General features: G+C 43.6%; 1 protein-coding gene across 2 annotated transcripts; it reads right to left on the bottom strand.

The window, feature by feature from the left end:
• Positions 1-813: 813 nt before the first annotated feature.
• LOC147440807 (uncharacterized) lies at positions 814-4,011 on the bottom strand. Of its 2 annotated transcripts, XM_086483592.1 has the most exons (3): positions 3,916-4,011; positions 3,554-3,694; positions 814-3,466 (listed from the first exon to the last, which is right to left on the bottom strand). In XM_086483592.1, the coding sequence occupies exons 2-3, from the start codon at positions 3,651-3,653 to the stop codon at positions 1,662-1,664; spliced, it is 1,905 nt and encodes a 634-aa protein (XP_086339718.1). In that variant the 5' UTR covers positions 3,654-3,694; positions 3,916-4,011; the 3' UTR covers positions 814-1,661. The 2 variants fall into 2 exon arrangements, with proteins under 2 accessions (XP_086339718.1, XP_086339717.1); XM_086483591.1 differs by having other exon boundaries at positions 814-3,694.
• Positions 4,012-21,453: the final 17,442 nt, after the last annotated feature.

Here is a 21,453-nt window from a genome sequence, read left to right as displayed (position 1 = left end):
AACATGCCATGGCTATTGAATGCAGGTCCGTGTTAGATGCGGGTGCTGGACAGGGCATACAAGTCACACAGCGGATGCCTTGACCGATTAACTTCTCGGACTCAAACAGCATCAAATCAATGAACTCCAGCTGGTTCAGTTTTTCGATCTTGTGGCAGGTGTGGGAGGTTGAAGCCTTTAGCTGCAATCCATGCACTTTCGGCTCAGCTTTCCACAACAGAGTGAAGATGGTCGAGTGGTCTAGGCTGTATGATAATGTGGTGTGGCTTTTGTACATGCAACCACCAAATTGTTTTAAGCCAACTCATGGCTTTTTTCAAGCGATAGCCTCTTCGAGTCGCCCATGTGATTAATTTTAGTGTGAGAATTTTTTTTCCCCAAAACAGTGAATAGTTTTAGCACAATTATTCTCACAACAATTTTTTTTCCCTCTAGTGTGAAAGTTATGTGAATTAATTCCTTTGTGTGACTTTAACTTGTGAAAATCTCTATAACTTCTTGTGGAACTCTGGGGTAAAAGGGCATGGGAAAATGTCAAAAACTTCTTGTGGCACATGCCAGAGGGAAATTCTTCCTCTGATATAACAATGTGATATGGAAAAGCGACATATAGCCCTAAGACCTCCTTAAGCAAACCAAAAACCTCTTCATTTGGTGGTGCCATGACTTTCATGTAGATTCCACCGATTTATTATATCAATTTCATGTTTACTCGAATACCAACAGAACACAGACCAGCAAAACACAAACCAAAATCACATTTGCAATCAAAAACACTTCCATAAACTGTCAAAATTGGATAGATGCTAAAAGTACCTGTTCACAAAAACCGCGCTTTACATACTATATGTCTCTCCTCTGCCAGGGTTAGATACAAAAATGCTTACAGCAAACCATATTAATTCATGATTCCATGTAAGTTAAGTGTCCAACATGCTTGAAAGCCTCTATGCACTGGGCAATGTGTTCCCGATGCTCCCATGATAGCATGGCATCCGACAGAATAACTAGAAGATTGGGCACAGCATACCTCTTAACCATAGTTGTGAACTGAGGTGTAACACCTGCCCTTACACACTCCGACAATTCCTTGGTAACCTTCGTAAAATGTAGTACATGTCCCCAACATCACAATGCCACACATGATCTGCTCACTTGCGAAATCCCCCCTTCCCAATCATTCAAATAGCTTCACATTCTTCTGGTAGGCAGTTAGCATTTCTGTGCAGAGCTGAGCTTCTGGCTGATGGTGCATGTCATCATGACTCTTGTCTTCCTGTACAAGGAGCTCGATGGACATACCCAGGGTTTCCACAAAGAGAATAGGTGTTGCCTCAGTCTTTCCATTGGACATCTCAAGATCCAAGGATGTATTTCTGATTGCCCTGTCTCCTCCATCATAATCGATCAAGTGTAGCAAAGACCTAGAATGTCATCAACAGATGACTCCTCGAATCTGTGTTCTACAGGACCATAACTTCCCTTGATCGGATTGCTATGGCTGAAATGTGGGTTTGCAGTATGATCGACTCAAGATCGAGTTGGATGAATGCAAGCACATCGCTGCTGAAGTCGGTGGGTGGCTCTCGTCCAAAAAAAATCCTAGCTACAAGGTTGCCTCTCTTGCCATGCATCAGGCAAATTCATTACATATCACCTTATCAACCAAGCTGGGTTTTGGTTCCATCTAGGACATTAAGCCTCATGACATTGAGAAAACAGTATTTACCGATCTCATCAGGCTCTCCCAGAAAACTCACTGGCCGGATCAGGATCGAATGAATATGCTCATGGAAGTGATTGTGCAAGAATTCACCCACATGATTGTGGCATCGGCATTGGGTCTTCGTACGGGTGCATGTCTGTGTCCAAATAGAAGGAACAGTGAAATGTGATTCATAGTTGGCATGATTGATGTGTATATCATGTGTGTGCACAATATGATGAATAAATTCGATCGAATTTTGCTTCGCAATGACGGTGGAGTAGGTAGCAGGTTCTTGAGAGGTGACTCGAATCTCAACCTCATTCTTTTTGAAGTATTGCGGTAGTAAACTGGTTGGATGCAGGGTGTATAGTCGCACCTCTACCAACACAACCTTGTGACGGCTTGTGTGGATATGGTGGCTCGGGTCCATGTTTGTGCTCTTCGAACTATTTTCATCAAAAGTGCCCGACTTCATCTGATGTACATGGTGGTGATGATAGGTATTGTAAAGGGGAAGATCAAGAAGCAAGGACTGCTTTGGTAAAGGATACATCAATGCTTGTATTTTGGGGTGATCTTCAGAACTTCTCCTTCTGTTTTCACGTATTAATTGTTGAAATCTCACTCTTGGTGATGTATCACAATAATCATTCTGCACATTCAAGCCATCCGAGTGCGGAGGTACACTAGGGGGAATATTTGCTTCTGGTGGCGCGAACCAGTTGGGCGTTCCTGGTCCTTGCACCCTCTCCTCCACTACAAAGTTCGGTGGCTTAAGCCAGTCTGGAGTCTGCTGGCCTTCGTCCTCCTCTCCAAAATCAAGTGAAACTATATCTGAGTCCGCCACCAATGGTAGTACTTCATCAAACAGCCCAGCCGGCGGGTGATCCAAGTAGGGCGTTTTGGTCGATGGTCTAGGTGGCTCAAAGCAGTCGGGTGTTTCTGTTGTTGGTACATCCCTGACTTCTACATCAGTCCCTTTTTCCCACCAATCTGGAGTCCCCATCAATGCCCCCAACATCTCATCCTCCTCTGTTATATCGAGCGTAACTATTTCATCTGCAACTGGCCCTTGCCAGTTGGGCGTGAACGTTTTTGTCGGTGGCCCAGGCGGCTCAAACCAGTTAGGGGTTTCTGTTGTTGGCACATCCCTGACCTCTACATCAGTCCCTCTTTCCCACCAAACTGGAGTTCTCGCAGATGCCCCCAAACTCTCATCCTCCTCTGTCATATCGAGCATGACTATTTCATCTGCATGTTCATTTAGCTCGACATAACAGTCAGGTTGGTAAATTTCTCCTTCTTGTGCTTCCAACTCTGTTCTTGTTTTCTGTGATGTCCCATCATCATCCAGTTGTTGTTGTCCATCTGCTGCATTGACATCATCGTTGATGCGACTTAAATCAGCCCCTAGGTTTCGATCTCGTAGGTGCTCCTCATCTGCTGCTGCCTTTGTCTCATTCTCAGGGTGATCGGATGCGGGTTGTGTCCAATCTGGCGTTGAGTTCTCTGCATCCATGTTGTCGTTGTCGAGACTTGAATTACCGACTAAGTTTCGATCTAGCGTGCCATCTTCAGGTGCTGATGGATTTGTTGCATTCTTGGGGTGATGAGAGTGATTGCCTAATCCGCCATCGTCAAAGTCCGGCTCATTTTGACCGTGCAAATTGTCAGGTTCGCTCAATTCAAGCACATCCGGCTCATCGCATAGTGCTGATGTCTTTATCTCATTCTCAGGTTTGCGAGATTGATCATCACCTACCCCGACATCAACGGTTGGCTCATTTTGATGACCATCTACTACTGAATTAGACTCATTTTCAGGGTGATTCATGTACTGATTACCTGACATGCCTTCAACTTGTGACTCATTTCGATTGCTCAATTCGTTAGGTTTGTTTCTTGCAATATCATTCTTAACATCATCTCCACCACCATCATCCATTAAACTCTCTCTATTGGTGTCAATGTGACAGACTCAGACGCCTGCAATTGAGAAGCATTAGTACACACAGAGAGATAATCATCAAAGGGTTTTCGTCCTTGATTAGATCTCTCTCTCTCTCTCTCTCTCTCTCTCTCTCTCTCTCACACACACACACACACACACACACACACACACACACACACACACGCGCGCGCGCGCGCGCGCGCGCACGGATCAACCAATGGAAATACGTCAGTACACGGGTGAAGTTAAACACTACCTCTAGAGTGGCGGAGGTAGTGATCTGCCAGCGTGGCCATACTCCCAAAGTCCCTCCATCGTGCCCCCGTCGTCTGCTCCTGCTGTTTTGGTCACCGAAAAGGTGCAACTCGTAGCAGTGTGTGTTCACACAAAACGGGTCTTTAATGTAATTTTAACCGGCTAAACGCGCAATATGGAGACGATTTTAGGATGCGTTAAAAAAAAAAAATGCAAAGGGGGAAGGATAAGAAGAATTGGGAGACACACTTTCGAGAGAATTAACAATACATCCTTAGTGAGATTTTGATAGCCAATTAGAAACTCCTCACTTATTCTACACAAACAAGACTGTCACTAACTTGCCAACGACAGCAGTGCGAGAGAGAGAGAGAGAGAGAGAGAGAGAGAGAGAGAGAGAGAGAGAGCACTTAGCGGCATACCTTGCACAAGAAGTTTTGAATAAATTCTCACAACAATTCCCACATTCTAACTTACCTCAACATCATGAGCTTCTGTGAGGGAGGCACCACATACCAAGCTAGGTACGATTGGGCGCAGGGGACCGCCGGCCCGACCACCAATCGTACCTAGCTAGGTATGCGGTGCCTCTCGAGCAGAAGCTCATGATGTTATGCATTGTATGGGCGCAGGGGCCCGGTGGGGGGGCCGGCGGTCCCCTGCCCCCAATCGTACCTAGCTAGGTATGCGGTGCCTCTCGAGCAGAAGCTCATGATGTTATGCATTGTATGAAAAACACTTGAAAACGGCTCCATTTTCTTACATGAGAAAAATTCCAAATCTTCTTGTGTTGCTCTCGTCTCTCGTCTTTGTCAAAGTCTCTTTGTGTTGCTGTTGTCGACTTTTGTTAAGTGAGCGCTATTTTTATTGCAAGCATGGCTCCAAAGAAATGCTTTAAAAATAGCATCTTTCAAACAGCTTCAAAAAGCCTAAAAATTGTGTACACCATTTCATAGCCACCACGCCTATATCACTCCTTGCAAGCAGGTAGTGCCAACAATCCAAAAAGTAAACACAATCATTTTGTATTCTAATCCTTGGCAACAACTCCATACAATAATGAAGCAAAGGAAAACCGGTGTTCATACAAAACGAGTCTTTAGTGTAATTTTAACCGGCTAAAAGCACAAGTACATGTTGACATTGTTTAGTTTTTAGAAAAAAGGTGAAATTAGGAGGGCTGAGGGTCAAACATGTCGTTTGGGCAGTGTATGAAGTGTCGGGTTCAAAGATTTTTATTTCATTGCGGCCAATGAACTCTGAGGAGCCGTTGTATGTCCTCGTCACTATTTGACACCTTCGTGGGGAGGTGGGATCAATGGCCCACATTAGGCGTCACGAGGTGGGTGCAATCCGAGCCGTCTGATCACTTTTTGAACTAGGTGTGAACTCGGGAGGTATATGCACCACACCAAATTGGGTGTGAACTTGAGAGGGTATGTACACCACACCAAATTTGATGTGAACTTATCCGCGATGACGTGATCTATAAACTTAATACACACACCATTCAACGAGTACGCGATATCTTAGTAGTTAGAATGTCATAATAATCAATATCTAATTCTCCTAAATGATTTTCTCATATTAAACTGATCATTTAATGTGGGGAAGTGCCAAGGAGAAAAAGCTAGAATATTGGTTAAGCTAGCAGACCAGGCCACAGTAGGGATCCAAAGGAGGGAAAATAGGGATCCAAAGGGGGGGCCATCTGCAAAAGAGCCATGTGAAACAATGGGCCAAAAAGACCCTAAGGTTCAGCCCATTAAGACTTCCAAAATGCTAAGGTTCCAAAATTCAAAGGTTGTGTCCAAAGGTCAACCCTAGGGAAAATTGGATGCTTAGTGTGTGCCCTAAAAGTCTTTGCACATCCCTACATGGGAGGGGGCGAGCCCCAAAGGTAGGAGATGAGAGAGAAAGCCACACACACACACACAGGCTCCCTTTACACAAAGGGAATGAGGGACACATGTCAGCTCCCTAGGCCAGATGCCCACAAGGTGTGCCCAATTCCTATTGGAAGACCCTTGAAGTGGACCAATGAGAATTAAGCTAGAGTAAATCTAGTTTAATTAATTTAAAAACATTTAATAAAAGAAACCAATGAGAATTAAGTCTCCTAGAAGACTATTGGGCAGTCTCCCAAGGGTTCCAATGAGCATTCAGGAGCCCCATGGCTTGCCTGATTCCTATTGGCCAGGAGGCAAAGGGGTCCAATGAGAGTTTAGTTTAATTATTTAATTACCTGAAGCTCTCACAAAAGGGGAAAGGGGGACACATGTCAGAAGGCTATCACTTATGCTGCTTAATTCCTATTGGCTTGACCTGGGGAGGTCCAATGAGGCAAAAGCCAGACCTATTTAGCAGCTAGGGCTCGCCCAAGAGAGAGGGGGGGCTGATTTTTGCTTGGCATTGACACACACACACTCACACTTGACCATGTGTGAAGGAAGAATACTCTATCTCCTCCCAAGCTTTAATGGAGAGCTCATCACCTACTCCAAGCTTGTGAGATAGAAGCCTACATCAACACTCTCTTGGCATGTGGATGCAAATCCAACCAAGAGCCAAGCTTCAATGCATGCTCATCTTCTCTACCAAGCTAATTACTAAGCTAAGCTATGCTAATATGAGTGATTATGTGAGGAGATGTACATCTTTCTCGTAAGATACTTCTTTTTCCTCTCAATCTACTCTCATACCCTGCTAGCTCTCACCATCTTCGAAGGTGTGTGAGGTCTTGGGTCTGAGAACGGGGATAATTCAAGTTGTGTTTGATTAAGTGTTTTGCTTGGTGTATGAAGCTTCCATCTTCATTGCACTAGCTAGTCTTGAAGGAACACAAAGAATTGTATTGTACAATGTCTCTCTTGATGGGAGAAACCATAATACAAAGCCTTTTGGAGGGGGGACCGGCTCCATGCAAATCCGGTCCTCAACTGTTGTCAATAGCTTAATATCTCTCTCTTTTGAAAGTATTGTCGATGCTATCTAACTAGGTGTTATGCTTTTTGTTGCTCTCTCCACCCAAGCACTCTTGTAATTCTCATTAGGAATCTATTCTAATGAAATGCCCACTATGTTCATGCTAATTTCCGCTACACATAAGATTTTAGGCCATTAAATGTTACATTGGTATCAGAGCTCAAGGTTTCTCTTTTCTTGCTCAAGAAGGGAGGTCCTCAAGCTAGCTACAAATGGTTGGTATTATTAATTGCTTGTGAGTAAGTAGAATAGGGATTTTTCAGCCTTGCAGTGCGCCTGCCTTTGTGCAGTTAACGGGGCATCACCGTCGAGAGCTATGGTCTTAATAGTGGAGTCCTACGTGGCTTGCCTATGGCTTAACCACTATTGAGCTATTAGAAGCTTGACAGGAGCCGGTGCTGTCTTGGTGTCGAAAGACCCTCTCTTCTATTCCTTGCAATTAATGGTATTCGAGCCGCGGGTACAGTAGCTTGAGTGCTTTTTCTAAAGGGGTAAAGAGGAGTAGCAACTAGGGCTTGAAGTGCCAAAGAACACCTAAAAAGTTTACACCTAAAAGTTGTTAGAATGGCTGACAATAGTAAAGAGAGTGAAATTAATGTTGATAACTTTGATTTTGCTCATGAGCAAGCTACTAATGATGCTTCAATGCTTGTTAACTATCTTGTTTCTAGGCTTCAACAAGCCATGGGCAATCCATCTCTCCAAAGTGAAGTGCAACGGCAGCTCCGTGCTCACGGGATTCTCCAAGCTCATCACCATGACGAGAGAACACCTAGGAAGCCTCCTTGTGAGACTACCAAAAGAGGTCTCTCTCCGATTCGGGAAGAAGAAGAGAATCCATATGAAGGGCTCAAGAACTTACTTCTTGATGATGCATCTCCTTCCCAAAGGAGAACTCAAGAGCCTCCACCGAAGGAACGAGAAAGAAGCGAGTCTCCCGCCACCTCGGCGGAGATGGCTCCACGAAGACGGCGGGCTAAACGCTCTCCATCACCACCAAAGCGGAGAAGACCATCACACTCTTCTCCACGCCATAATTCAAAGAGGGATGATAAAAAGCAAGAGAAGAAAAAGGCGAGAAAGAGGACACCCTCTTCTCCATCTTCTTCATCCTCTTCCTCTTATGAAAGCTATCGTGAAGACGACAAAGATCAAGACAAGAAAAAGGTGAGAAAGAGGTCACCCTCTTCTCCACCTTCTTCAAATTCTTCATCTTCTGAAGAAAGTGATGGTGCAACTTTTGAACCATCGAAAAGAAGAGGTCATAGGAAATCCTATGCCGCATGGAAGAGGTCGTCCAAGCTGAAGAAATTCAAAGAGGGAGGGAAGAGCATCTCTTTCCTTACCTATGATGGCACCTTCGGTGCTACAGACAAAGTTTTGGCCTTTATCCAACAATTCGATGCGGCGTTTGGAGATGAGGGCTTCACGGAGTCCTCTAAGCTACGCCATGTAGCTATGCACTTTCAAAAGTCCGCCAGACAATGGTGGTCTAGCCTACGAGCCAACGGTGAAGCTCCACGAACATGGAAGGCTTTAAGAGCTTCCATTATGAAGCAGTTTTTGGCCACCGATGCCAAAGACAAAGTACTCACCGAATGGCGAAGCTTAAAGCTCTCTCCCAATGAATCCATCCACAAATATGTAGACAAGTTTTGGGACCTACAACTCAAAGCTACTGTCTTCAAAAAGTTGGATTTTGGAGAGCAAAAGCAACAATTTTGTGCGGGCTTAACCGAAGAAATGGCGGAGTATGTCAACTCCCAAAGGCCACGTACCATATCGGCGGTAATACACCATACTATGGTGGCCTCGCGAATCAATTTCCAAACGGGGGGTAAAAGAAATAATAAGCCCCCGGAAAACAAGGGTTCCAATGAGCCTAAGGGGAAGGACAATGTCCAAAAGTCTCCTAAGGGCAATTCCAACAAAGCTAAAGAGAAGGGAGTTTACAAAGGAAAGAATAAACTCTCTCATGAAGAGCTTGAGCGTTATCGTAAAGATAACCGGTGTTTCAAGTGCGGCGAACAAGGGCATGCGTACCGCGCTTGTCCCCAAAAGAACAACCGCCAAGATCCTCCTAGAGCTTCTTTGGTTGAAATCCAAGAGGAGGAGATTCATCAAACTCACCACAAAGGATCTCCTCTATGCGATGCTTGGGGAAAGGTAAGAGAACATGATGCTTTTATTCTCTTTGACCCTGGTTCTACTCACAATTTCATATCTATGGAGTTAGCCACCAAGCTAGGCATACAATCCTACGAGATGGGAGATATCCTACCCGCAGACAGTGCCTTCAAGGGGCAAGAAGCTTCAGTCACTCCCTTAATCGGGAAATTGAGGCTTCATGTCCAAGGCTATGTGGACAAAGAGGACATCTTTATCTCTCCTCTCAAGCATGAGGATGTAATCCTAGGGGCACCATGGTTTGACCGCCTGGCTGCCCATGTTAAATTTCCTGAAAGGAGAATCTCCTTTAAGTTCAGGGAAAAGGACATGTATATAGATGCTAAGGAGATGGGTAACACCATCCCCATTGTACATACACCAGCTTTCAACAAGTCAATAAAGAGCTCTATTTCCGTGTACATGATTTTTGTTAAAGATTCTCAAAATGAACCTAATGCTTTAGCAAAAGAAAATAAAAGCAACCAAAAGGAATTAGAGTTATCCAATTTTCTCAAGGGGTTTCAAGATGTCTTTATTGACGACATCCCTTGTGAGCTACCTCCTAAACGAGGTAATGACGACCATGCAATTGAACTTCTTCCAGGAAGTTCACCGCCTAACAAACCTCCTTATAGAGTTTCTCAAGCTCAACAAGAGGAGATTATGCGGCAAGTGCATGAGTTAGTTGAGAAGGGCATGGTTAGGCCTAGCTCATCTCCATTTTGCTCACCTGTGCTATTAGTGCAAAAGAAAGACGGCACATATCGTATGTGTGTCGACTATAGAGCACTAAATAGGATCACTATCAAGAATAGGTTTCCCGTTCCACGGGTAGAAGACCTATTTGATAAGCTACAAGGATCGACCTACTTCAGTAGGATTGACCTAAAAAGTGGCTATCATCAGATAAGGATAGTTGATCAAGACATTGTAAAGACCGCATTTCGTACTACATTTGGTCTTTACGAATACATTGTCATGCCTTTTGGCTTGACTAATGCACCAGCCACATTCAACCGCTTGATGGAGAAGCTGTTCAGGCCTCATCGAACCTTCACTGGAGTGTTCTTTGATGATATTATCATCTACTCTAATTCATTGGAGGAACACAAGCAACACCTCCAGGTAATATTTCAAGTTTTAAGAGAGAATAAACTTTATGTTAATCGAAAGAAAAGTGAATTTTTCTTGCAAGAGATTCAATATTTAGGTCACATTATCTCTCAAGATGGAATCGAAATGGATCCATCTAAGTTAGAGGTAATAAAAGGATGGCCTAAACCAAGGAATCTTCATGAACTAAGAAGCTTTATAGGTATGTGTGCATACTATAGACGCTTCATAGAAAAGTTCTCACAAATTGCGGGACCATTACATGACCTAACAAAGAAAAATGTTAGGTATACGTGGTCTGCTAAGGAGAACAATGCTTTCGAAAAGCTTAAAGAAAAGCTTATCTCTCAACCTGTGCTTACACTACCGAATCTCTCAAAACCATTTGAGGTCCAATGTGATGCTTGTGGTGATTGCCTTGGGGCTGTTTTGCTCCAAGAAGGGCACGCCATAGGCTATGAGAGTCGAAGGCTCGACCCTGTTGAGCAAGCTCTAGGCATATACGAAAAAGAACTCCTTGCAGTTCTACATGCCTTAGACTCATGGAAGCACTATTTATTGGGGACTCCTTTCATTCTGCGAACGGATCACCAAAGTCTTAAGTACTTCATGACGCAGACCAAGCTCTCCGACAAACAAATGAGGTGGGAAAATTTCCTTTCACAATTTCATTTTCATATTGCTCACATTGCTGGCAAGCATAATCAAGTAGCCGATGCACTCTCAAGACGACCGAGAGTGAATGCGGTTTCCATAGCAACTCACAATGATCTATCTTCAATGATAGATGAGTATGCTATTGATCCCGATTTTAGAGATGTGATTTCAGCCCTTGCATTAGGGAAGAAAGAAGAACCATTTACTTTACAAGATGGTTATCTTCTCTATGGCAATAGACTATGCGTTACTAACTCACTACGTGAGAAAGTAATGTATGAATCTCATGCTCCCCCATATGCGGGGCATAGAGGGATTCAGTCTACCCTAAAGGGAATTGAAACATATTTCTATTGGCCTACCATGAGAGTGAACATACACGAGTATGTTTCCAAATGTGTGGTATGTCAAAAGACAAAATTTGATAGAGGGAAGCAACTTGGATTGCTTCAACCCTTGCCAATCCCTAATTCACCTTGGGAGAGCATATCCATGGATTTTATCTTTGGATTGCCTAAGTCTATCCATGGGAATACGGGAATATGGACAATAGTAGACAGGTTCAGTAAACAAGCTCATTTTATACCTGTCAAAAAGACTATCAAAGCCCATCAAATGGCAACCCTCTTCATTTCACAAATTTTCAAGTACCATGGCTTGCCAATGTCCATAGTGTCGGATAGAGATCCTAGAATGACCAGTAATTTCTGGAAGGGTCTCTTTGAGAATTTAGGAACAAGGCTAAACTTCTCTTCGGCCTATCATCCACAAACTGATGGCCAAAGTGAAATAGCTAACCTAACCATTCTTGATCTACTAAAAGCCTATGTAACGGAAGTAGATCAAAGATCCCAATGGGAGAAGTACTTACCTTTAGTAGAGTATGCTTACAATAACACTGTACATACTTCCACAGGAAAAGCACCTTTCGAGGTAATTGAGGGAAGATCAAAAAGTCCCTTGCTACTTAAGGTACATGGGAAGATCTTCGCTGCAGATGAGTATAGCCGAGACCTACAAGAATCTTTCCAAAAGATTAAGGATGCTATCTCTATCTCACAGCAAAGGCAAAAGGCTGCTGCTGACAAGCACAGAAGAGCCCAAGCCTTTAAAGAAAACGATTGGGTCTTGTTAAAGTTTCCCAAGGCTCGATTAAGGCACACGACGGGCAAGAATCCTACGGGCCACCAAAAGTACTATGCTAAACTAGCAAAAAGGTACTATGGTCCCTTCCAGATTCTTAGGCCAATCAATGAGATGGCCTATCAACTTAAGTTGCCCAATCATTGGCTCATACACAATGCTTTTCATGTGAGCCTCTTAAAGCCTTACAAAGGAGAGCCACCTCAAGAACCAACTATTGAAGACCCACCGGAGATCGAGGACCACGAGGAGGTGCTGTAGCCCGAGTCCATTCTCCGACATGAAGACAAGGTATTAAGAGGCGGTAAGACTATCCGACGATATCTTATTAAGTTTAAGAATTATCCTTTTGAAGATGCTAGATGGATGCAAGGCATACAATTAAAGGATAACCTAAACCTTGTCAATGCTTACAATGCTTCCCAAGAGTAAGCAAATGTACAAAATGTTAAAAATGAACAAAATTTTTTGTCTTATAAGACTCTCTTTTTCTTTATTTGTGCACAAAAATGAAGTAGTATGCATGCTTAGATCAAGTTTGCGGAGACGACGTCTCCCAAACACCAAGTAGAGCTTGTCACTCTACTATGGAAGACTGATAGGACTAATGTGCAGACATGCTTGCGGCAGCCTCAGGCTCTCAAGCGCCAAATGGACTAGTCATCCATTATGGAATGATGTCGTAGGGTAACATAAGGATCCTCTACCCGCTAAGAAAAGGACTCATGCATATGCTTTATCTTCTCTACACCATAGTCGAGGACGACTATGATTTCAAGAGAGAGGTAATGTCATAATAATCAATATCTAATTCTCCTAAATGATTTTCTCATATTAAACTGATCATTTAATGTGGGGAAGTGCCAAGGAGAAAAAGCTAGAATATTGGTTAAGCTAGCAGACCAGGCCACAGTAGGGATCCAAAGGAGGGAAAATAGGGATCCAAAGGGGGGGCCATCTGCAAAAGAGCCATGTGAAACAATGGGCCAAAAAGACCCTAAGGTTCAGCCCATTAAGACTTCCAAAATGCTAAGGTTCCAAAATTCAAAGGTTGTGTCCAAAGGTCAACCCTAGGGAAAATTGGATGCTTAGTGTGTGCCCTAAAAGTCTTTGCACATCCCTACATGGGAGGGGGCGAGCCCCAAAGGTAGGAGATGAGAGAGAAAGCCACACACACACACACAGGCTCCCTTTACACAAAGGGAATGAGGGACACATGTCAGCTCCCTAGGCCAGATGCCCACAAGGTGTGCCCAATTCCTATTGGAAGACCCTTGAAGTGGACCAATGAGAATTAAGCTAGAGTAAATCTAGTTTAATTAATTTAAAAACATTTAATAAAAGAAACCAATGAGAATTAAGTCTCCTAGAAGACTATTGGGCATTCTCCCAAGGTGTCCAATGAGCATTCAGGAGCCCCATGGCTTGCCTGATTCCTATTGGCCAGGAGGCAAAGGGGTCCAATGAGAGTTTAGTTTAATTATTTAATTACCTGAAGCTCTCACAAAAGGGGAAAGGGGGACACATGTCAGAAGGCTATCACTTATGCTGCTTAATTCCTATTGGCTTGACCTGGGGAGGTCCAATGAGGCAAAAGCCAGACCTATTTAGCAGCTAGGGCTCGCCCAAGAGAGAGGGGGGGCTGATTTTTGCTTGGCATTGACACACACACACTCACACTTGACCATGTGTGAAGGAAGAATACTCTATCTCCTCCCAAGCTTTAATGGAGAGCTCATCACCTACTCCAAGCTTGTGAGATAGAAGCCTACATCAACACTCTCTTGGCATGTGGATGCAAATCCAACCAAGAGCCAAGCTTCAATGCATGCTCATCTTCTCTACCAAGCTAATTACTAAGCTAAGCTATGCTAATATGAGTGATTATGTGAGGAGATGTACATCTTTCTCGTAAGATACTTCTTTTTCCTCTCAATCTACTCTCATACCCTGCTAGCTCTCACCATCTTCGAAGGTGTGTGAGGTCTTGGGTCTGAGAACGGGGATAATTCAAGTTGTGTTTGATTAAGTGTTTTGCTTGGTGTATGAAGCTTCCATCTTCATTGCACTAGCTAGTCTTGAAGGAACACAAAGAATTGTATTGTACAATGTCTCTCTTGATGGGAGAAACCATAATACAAAGCCTTTTGGAGGGGGGACCGGCTCCATGAAAATCCGGTCCTCAACTGTTGTCAATAGCTTAATATCTCTCTCTTTTGAAAGTATTGTCGATGCTATCTAACTAGGTGTTATGCTTTTTGTTGCTCTCTCCACCCAAGCACTCTTGTAATTCTCATTAGGAATCTATTCTAATGAAATGCCCACTATGTTCATGCTAATTTCCGCTACACATAAGATTTTAGGCCATTAAATGTTACATAGAATCAATCTCAAGGGGGAGAGGGGGAACGGGTTCAAGCCTCAGATCGAAAAACGTGGGAATCTTTTGCATTCCCTAATAAATTTAATGGTCACAATCAATCGACGATCATGAGCCGTTGATCCCACCTCCCAAAAGGAGGTATCAATTAGTGACATGGGTTGTATAGTGACGGGTTGAGGCTGACCACAAACCTTCGTCAAAAGATTTGGAAGGCATTTTTGATCGAGTCGAAGGCCTATCTTCATATCATGGGTAAAAAGCTCAATTGAACTGTGTGGTTTATTATGCATGCATGTTGCAAGTATGTTTTGTGCCACACAAATATGAGAGAGAGAGAGAGAGAGAGAGAGAGAGAGAGAGAGAGAGAGAGAGAGAGAGGTGTTGGACTCTGTATGGCCAAGAGGAAGTAAGTAAACCAAAGTCATGGACTAATTTTGGGAGAGTGAAACTCTAGGTAGATGTTGCAAGCCGTGTGAGAGGCTTATGATGAGTTGGTTGCAGGTGAGCGGAGTGGGAACAAGTAGAGTCTTGATTGTATGGCATAAGTGCAGTGGAAGACTCAAGTGTAAGGCATAAAGGCATGGAAATTGTGGACTATGGTACATGGGGTAGAACTCATGTTAGTGAAAGCATGGGTATCCTACCCAAAGATGTAAGGTCAAAATATGGGGTATGTTCAATAATACATGGGCCATATGGTTGGTGGTAGTACACAACTTAGTAAAGGGAGTCCATATTGTCACAAATAGTGAGCTGTGCATAGGATGACATGGCACAAAGTATCAAAACACAAAGAGAGAAAGAGGGAGAGGGGATGGTTAACCCAATGGAGAAAGAGCCAGAGAGAAGTTTAGTGAAGGTGTTGGCGATGGACGAGCTACCAGACATTTGTCCAATAGTAGATGTGTGGCACAAAAGAAAAAATTTGGGACAAGGTTATGTGGATGGTGGAGCCCAAATATGCGTCATAACACACTCATGCATTGAGAAAATGGGTCTTGCAATGTCTGGGGTGTCAGGCTTCCGGATCAGATTGGCAAACCATCAAAAAGTAAAATGTTTGGGTGTTGTAAAGAGCTTAGAAGTGGAGGCGTATGATGCAAAGGCGGTGGTTGATTTTCATGTGATGCCAGTAGGATTGGGAGCATATCCTATTATACTGGGCAGACCATGGTTACGTGCAGTGGGAGCTGTTCAGGATTGGTGACGTGGTACGATTAGCCTCTATGGAAAGACAGGTGCCAAGAAGCTATACAATATGGACACAAGGAAACGATTAGAGGAGCTTTATGAAGATGAGGATGATTCTAGTGATGAAGACTCTTCCACGGTGACAGATGAGGACAGGGATAGCACTACCAGCAGTGATGAGGATGCTGATGTTGCATTTCTTTTCATGGATAAAGAAATCCAGGAGTCTGGTTTAGTTGCATTTGCGAATGAAGTTGAAGATGAAAGTGAAGGGCCTTATGAAGTGATTGAAGGGCTGATGCAAACCAAGGTTGAGTTGTCATAGAAGCAAGAATTGATTAAAAAAAATGATCATTGGAGACCTCTCAACTATGGAGAAGGAGATATATTTGCACATGCAGGCTAGTTTTCCTGATTTGTTCATTACTTCATATGAAGAGATCGGAGGGTTCAAGGGAGAAGAGATGCATATAGAGCTGAAAGAAGGTGCTAAGCCAGTGAGGCAAAGGCTAAGAAGGATGGGCCAAGAGCAGATGGAAGCCTTGCGGGAAGAGGTGGACAATCTATTGAAGGCAGGATTCATAGTCCCAGTGGAGACCACAAAATGGGTGAGCCCAGTAGTAGTCAGCCCAAAGAAGGATGGAAAGTGGAGGATTTGTGTAGATTTTAAGCCCTTAAATGCATCCACTAAGAAGAACCCATATCCTCTTCCATTCATCGATCAGATCTTGGATTCAGTGGAGGTTATGAGAGGTACAATGTGTGTGATGGTTTTTCAGGCTATTTTCAATTGAAGATTTCTCTTAAAGACCGCACAAAGACAACTTTTATTACGCCATGGGGCTGCTATTGCTACACAGTATTGCCGTTTGGGTTGTCAAATGGACCATCTTTCTATCAAGAGAGAGCAAATTGGGTATTGGAACCATTCATTGGTAGTTGTGTTAAAGCTTTCATGGATGAGTTATGTGTCTACAGTAGTAGGGTTGAACACCATGAGAAGTTGCAGATGGTATTGGCTCGATATGATGAATGTGGAGGATAACTAAATCCAAAGAAATGTCATCTAGCACAGCCAAGGGTGAAGTTATTGGGCCATATGGTGTCAGAAAATGGCATTGAGGCTGATCTAGACAAGGTTAAGTCTATTATTCTTCTTCCATCACCTACGAGTACGAAGCAATTGGCAACCTTTATACACAAAGCGAAGTACATGGCGCGGTTTATTCCATTGTCTTCTCAGCTTCTTTATCCATTACAACAAGTGGCAAAGCATGATCCATTGCAATGGGATGACAAGTGTGAAGAAGTGTTTCAAGAGGTGAAAGAGGTGTTAGGGGGGTTGTTAGCCATGCAGGCTCCTGATTGGGAGAAAGTGTTTTATGTAAATCCATCAATAGGGGATGATGCCATTGGAGCCATGCTATTGCAAAAGGGGAAGGGCAGCCATTATATGAGGCCAATGTATTGTGCAAGCCGAGTGAAGTTGGTAGCGGAGAGAAAGTTCTCGGAAGTAGAGCTAGTGATGGCTAGTGTAATATTTGCTTGTCACAATTTCGTCATTACTTGCTACCACGACCTTTTGTTTTCTTGACGAGTTATGCCTTTTTGCCACAGTTAATTAATGGTACTAACATGTCAAATGTGGTGAAGAAATGGGTAATTGAGCTGCAAGAGTTTGAGTTCTCTTTTCTAGTGGAAGACAGTACAAGGGCTACCCTAGCTGATTTGTTGACCTACAAGGAGAATCCCCTTATTGTTAAGGAAGAGGTGGTGAGAAAGGTAGTTGAAGAAGTGCCACAGATCAGCAATGCACATGTGTTGTTCTTTGATGGTTCATACAGAAAGAGCCATAATGCAGCTTCAGGGGGTATAGCACTTTATGATCCAGAGGGGAAGCTAATATGCAAGAGAGGGTTCAAATTGGATGCTCATAGTAACAATGAGGCTGAATATGCTACTCTGGAAGCCGGATTACACATTTGTTTGAAGCATGGGGTTCGAAGGTTGAGCATAAAAGGTGATGCCTTGTTAGTTGTGAAGCAAGTACTGGGTGTGTGGAAGAGCAAGAACACCTCATTGAAGGAAATGTGTTTCAGAATTAAAGGCTTGTTAAAAAAGTTTGAAGCATGGAGCATCAGACACATTGAACGTGCTCTAAATGGAGAGGCACATGAAGCAGCTCAAAGCATGATTGGGGAACTATTTGTGTTGAGGACCAATTTACCTCTTTATCATGGCCGGGAAAGTTTGGCTCAAGAAGAGGAGTTTTTGCTAACAGGAATCATTCCGAAGGACATTCAGAAGTCTAAGAAGTATGGATTTTTGCGTAGAGCATACAGGTACAAATTGATTGGTGATGTCTTGTACATGAAAGGGGATGATCTTGTGTTGAGACGTGTACCTTGGCGGGAGGAGCTGTATAGAGTGTTGGAAGAGAATCATGAAGGCACATGTGGCGGACATTTTGCTCTAAAGATCACCTTGCATAAGATCTTGCAACAGGGGTATGTATGGCCTAGTTTGCACAAGGATGTTCACCATTGGTGTAGGTCTTGCAATAGGTGTCAAGCATTTGGGAAGAGAGTGTTGAAGCCAGAGCTACGAAAAACCATTATGGCGTTTGATGTGTTTGAAAAGTGGGGAATTGATGCAATAGGCCCGTTACCTATCACAAGAAGGGGCAAAAGCTATATTTTGACTGCAGTGGACTATCTCTCTAAATGGGCAGAGGCTATAGCACTAAAACAGATCACTGCAAAGGATGTGGCAAAATTTGTGTATGATGAAATATGTTGCAAGTTTGGAGTTCCATTGGAGCTACTTTCAGATAAGGGGCCAGGGTTTAGAGCTAAACTGCTAGATTTTTTATGTGCAAAGATGAAGATTAGTCACCAGCATACCACTCCTTATTACCCGCAATCTAATGGCTTAAATGAAAGGTTCAATGGTGAGTTGGTACAAATCCTTTCGAAAGTGACAGAGCACCAAGGAAAGAATTGGGATTTGGAATTTCCTAGTGCATTATGGGCTGACCGTACTTCGGTGAAGACTGGTACAGGGTTTACTCCATTTCATTTGGTATATGGAAAGGAAGCACTATTGCCTGTGGAGGTAGAGTTGCCTGCGGTAAAGATGCTAGAGAAGCTACTTGGGTTGTCTAGTGATGCATTCAAAGAGAGGCTCTTACAGTTACAAGAGGTTCAACTGGATAGGATGAGTGCATTGGAACATTATGGGCAGATGCAAGATAGGGCTTTGTCAAAGATAAATGAAAAGGTCAAAAGTAAGGGTATCAAGAAGCATGACTTGGTTTTGCGCTACAACAGTAAGCTGGACAACACCTTCCAAAAGAAGTTTCAAATTAAGTGGGAAGGCCCTTTCAAGGTAGTGGAGTGTTTTCCAAATGGTACATATCAGTTGGCTAACCTGGATGGGGTTCTACATAAGTCAAGGGTAAATGGATTGCGTCTTAAATTGTATCATGCCAGGTTAATGATGGTGGAGCAAGATGAGCTGTCTGTGGAGCAAGTAATGTCTGTGAGGGATGAGGAGACCTGTGATGAGCCGAGTCTCATATATCTTTTTGCTGCTGCTGATCATGAATGATCTAGCAGGCTAGAGGATGGGCAAATTATGTCAGGAGTTTTTTGGAAGAAGTGATTGTGTATATGTATACACATGCATGGTGCATTGAATAAAGGATTGCCCATTTTCCAAAGCCAGGTGGTTACGTGGGGCCCACATGTGTACAGGTAGGATAGGGTGTACATAGTGCATCGATTTTCACTATTACCAGTACCAGTGTGTTTTTTCTACAATAATGAGGAGTTGGTAGCGCGTAAAAATTCTCGAGGAAGCTATCCGCGGGCCGATGACATGAGGTAACCAGGTCCGTCAGATGACATCTAGTGGCGTCAGGAGGTTGAACGGGGTAAATATTTGCACGTGGATGAGTACGGACACAACGTGGATGTTGTCTTGTGATAATTATGCAGAAAGGTCATCATGAGGACCATCTTTTGGGGCCACTTACGTGGTTGCGAGACGCATTATTGGAAAAAGCTGAGTGCCAGGTGTGCGGATGATGCAAAAAGGTGACAACTATGCATTGCGGGGTCAGTTTTTGGCCTGTTCGAGTCCGTTTTATGTCATTTAAAAGGCCAAGGGTGCCCAACTAATAAAGCAAAGTGTGGGAACTGAAAAAATAGAGAGAAGATCAGAAAAAACGTGGAGAGAAGAGGAGGAACAGCCGCAACTGTGTTTTTGCTCATTTTGGAGCCTGTTTTGGCCGTAAACTGCTCATCCGAAGTTGGATTTGAGCACTTTGACATTGTAGACTGGGGTTTTGGGCCGTTCCGGAAGCGATGGCGCTGTCCATTTTGCCAAATTCCTCACTTTTTTTCTGTTGTTTTGGCTGTGTAAGTTTCTCCTATAAGCGAAGCTTCTGCTCCAGTATGTGATTGTATTTGGCATAATTTACCCATATTGTGTGAGCTGTTTGACCCATTGGTGTTGGCCCAAGCTTTTTTGTATCTAAACATCAGAAGTTCTCCTCTTTTGAGCTGATTTTTTTGGGTGTGTGTGTGTGTGTGTGTGTGTGTGTGTGTGTGTGTGTGTGTGTGTCTCTGTGTGGAAGTGGGTAGATGGGTAGTCTCTCTCCTCCCACTCCATAGGTGTGTTTCCTGTCTCGGCCAGGTGGGTTGTGTAAGCCGAGTGGTGCCCCATACTGTGTGTGTGTGTGTGTGTATTCTTCCAAGAGTGTGTGTCGGGTCGTTATAGAGGCGTTCTGTGTGTTTCCATCCCGCTCACAACGTCTACACTCGGGGGGTGACAATCATGGTCTCTAAATACCTCATATGTCTGTGTCTCTCTTGGGGGGTCTGTGTGCTCAATCATCAATGAATTTGGTGTCAAATGCTCATGAGTAGGTGTCTCTATGCAGGCATCTATCTCTATGCAGGCATCTATCTCTATAGGTATCTCGGTCTCTAAAGGCTCTGTAGTAATGTCAACACTCTCATGGTCATGTGCATCGGCTATCTCCTCATGTATAGGCTATGGTGGAACATCTACCTCTATGATAGGTGCAAGGGGATCACCAATAATAGCTATAGAATCTAGCACTCTATCAATCTCTAGTGGCTCAGTGCTCATGTCTAGTGTAGGAGCAATCTCACTAGGCTGTACATCCCTTGTAGAGCAAGTATCAACCTCTCAAATTGGCAATGGAGGTGGCTCCATGGTAGGGCCCTCTAGTGTAATCGTCCTATCGTCAATCTCAGCATTCGTCCTCTTCATCTCAATCACTCTAGATTGCAGCTGATCAACTGTGCTTTGTGGAAAAATCTGTCTAGGAGGTGACCTCATATGGGATATCTATCTCGGAGGTGTATGTGAACTCTCGGTGGGTATCTGTCTGGTATCCTGGCCATGCTGTGGAGAATAGGGCAATCCAATCATCAAATAGTAAATCTCACCCAATGGGTCCATATAAATCCTATCGCACAGGTCTCCAATAAGATATGCCATAACGCTCATGGCTGGCTCAATATACCAACTCCTCTGCTCATATTTGTATCTACGCCCACAATCATCAACATAAGTCAATGTATGATCCAATCTACATAATTGCACTATCCTAGGATGCACATGGGTATCTAAACAATCATTGGGATGTGCTCTATAAATAGCATCATATGGACTGGTCGGCATGGACATGTATGTGCCCTTGAATTCATCGATAAAGAACTCAGTCGTACCAAAATGTCTTCTTTGAACTCTGGCTATCTGCCGTATGGAAGGGTCTATGTAATCTGAGAAGGTACCTCTGGTATAGGAATGTCCATCATGGTCAAGAAACCAAGGCATGGCTCCTCTATGGCGTACAAAATGTAG

The sequence above is a fragment of the Adiantum capillus-veneris genome, chromosome 15 (assembly GCF_014529385.1).
Source record: "Adiantum capillus-veneris isolate H3 chromosome 15, ASM1452938v2, whole genome shotgun sequence".
Taxonomy (NCBI): domain Eukaryota; kingdom Viridiplantae; phylum Streptophyta; class Polypodiopsida; order Polypodiales; family Pteridaceae; genus Adiantum; species Adiantum capillus-veneris.
Note: the sequence above shows the minus strand (reverse complement) of the source record. Positions and strands in the feature narration are given on the sequence as shown.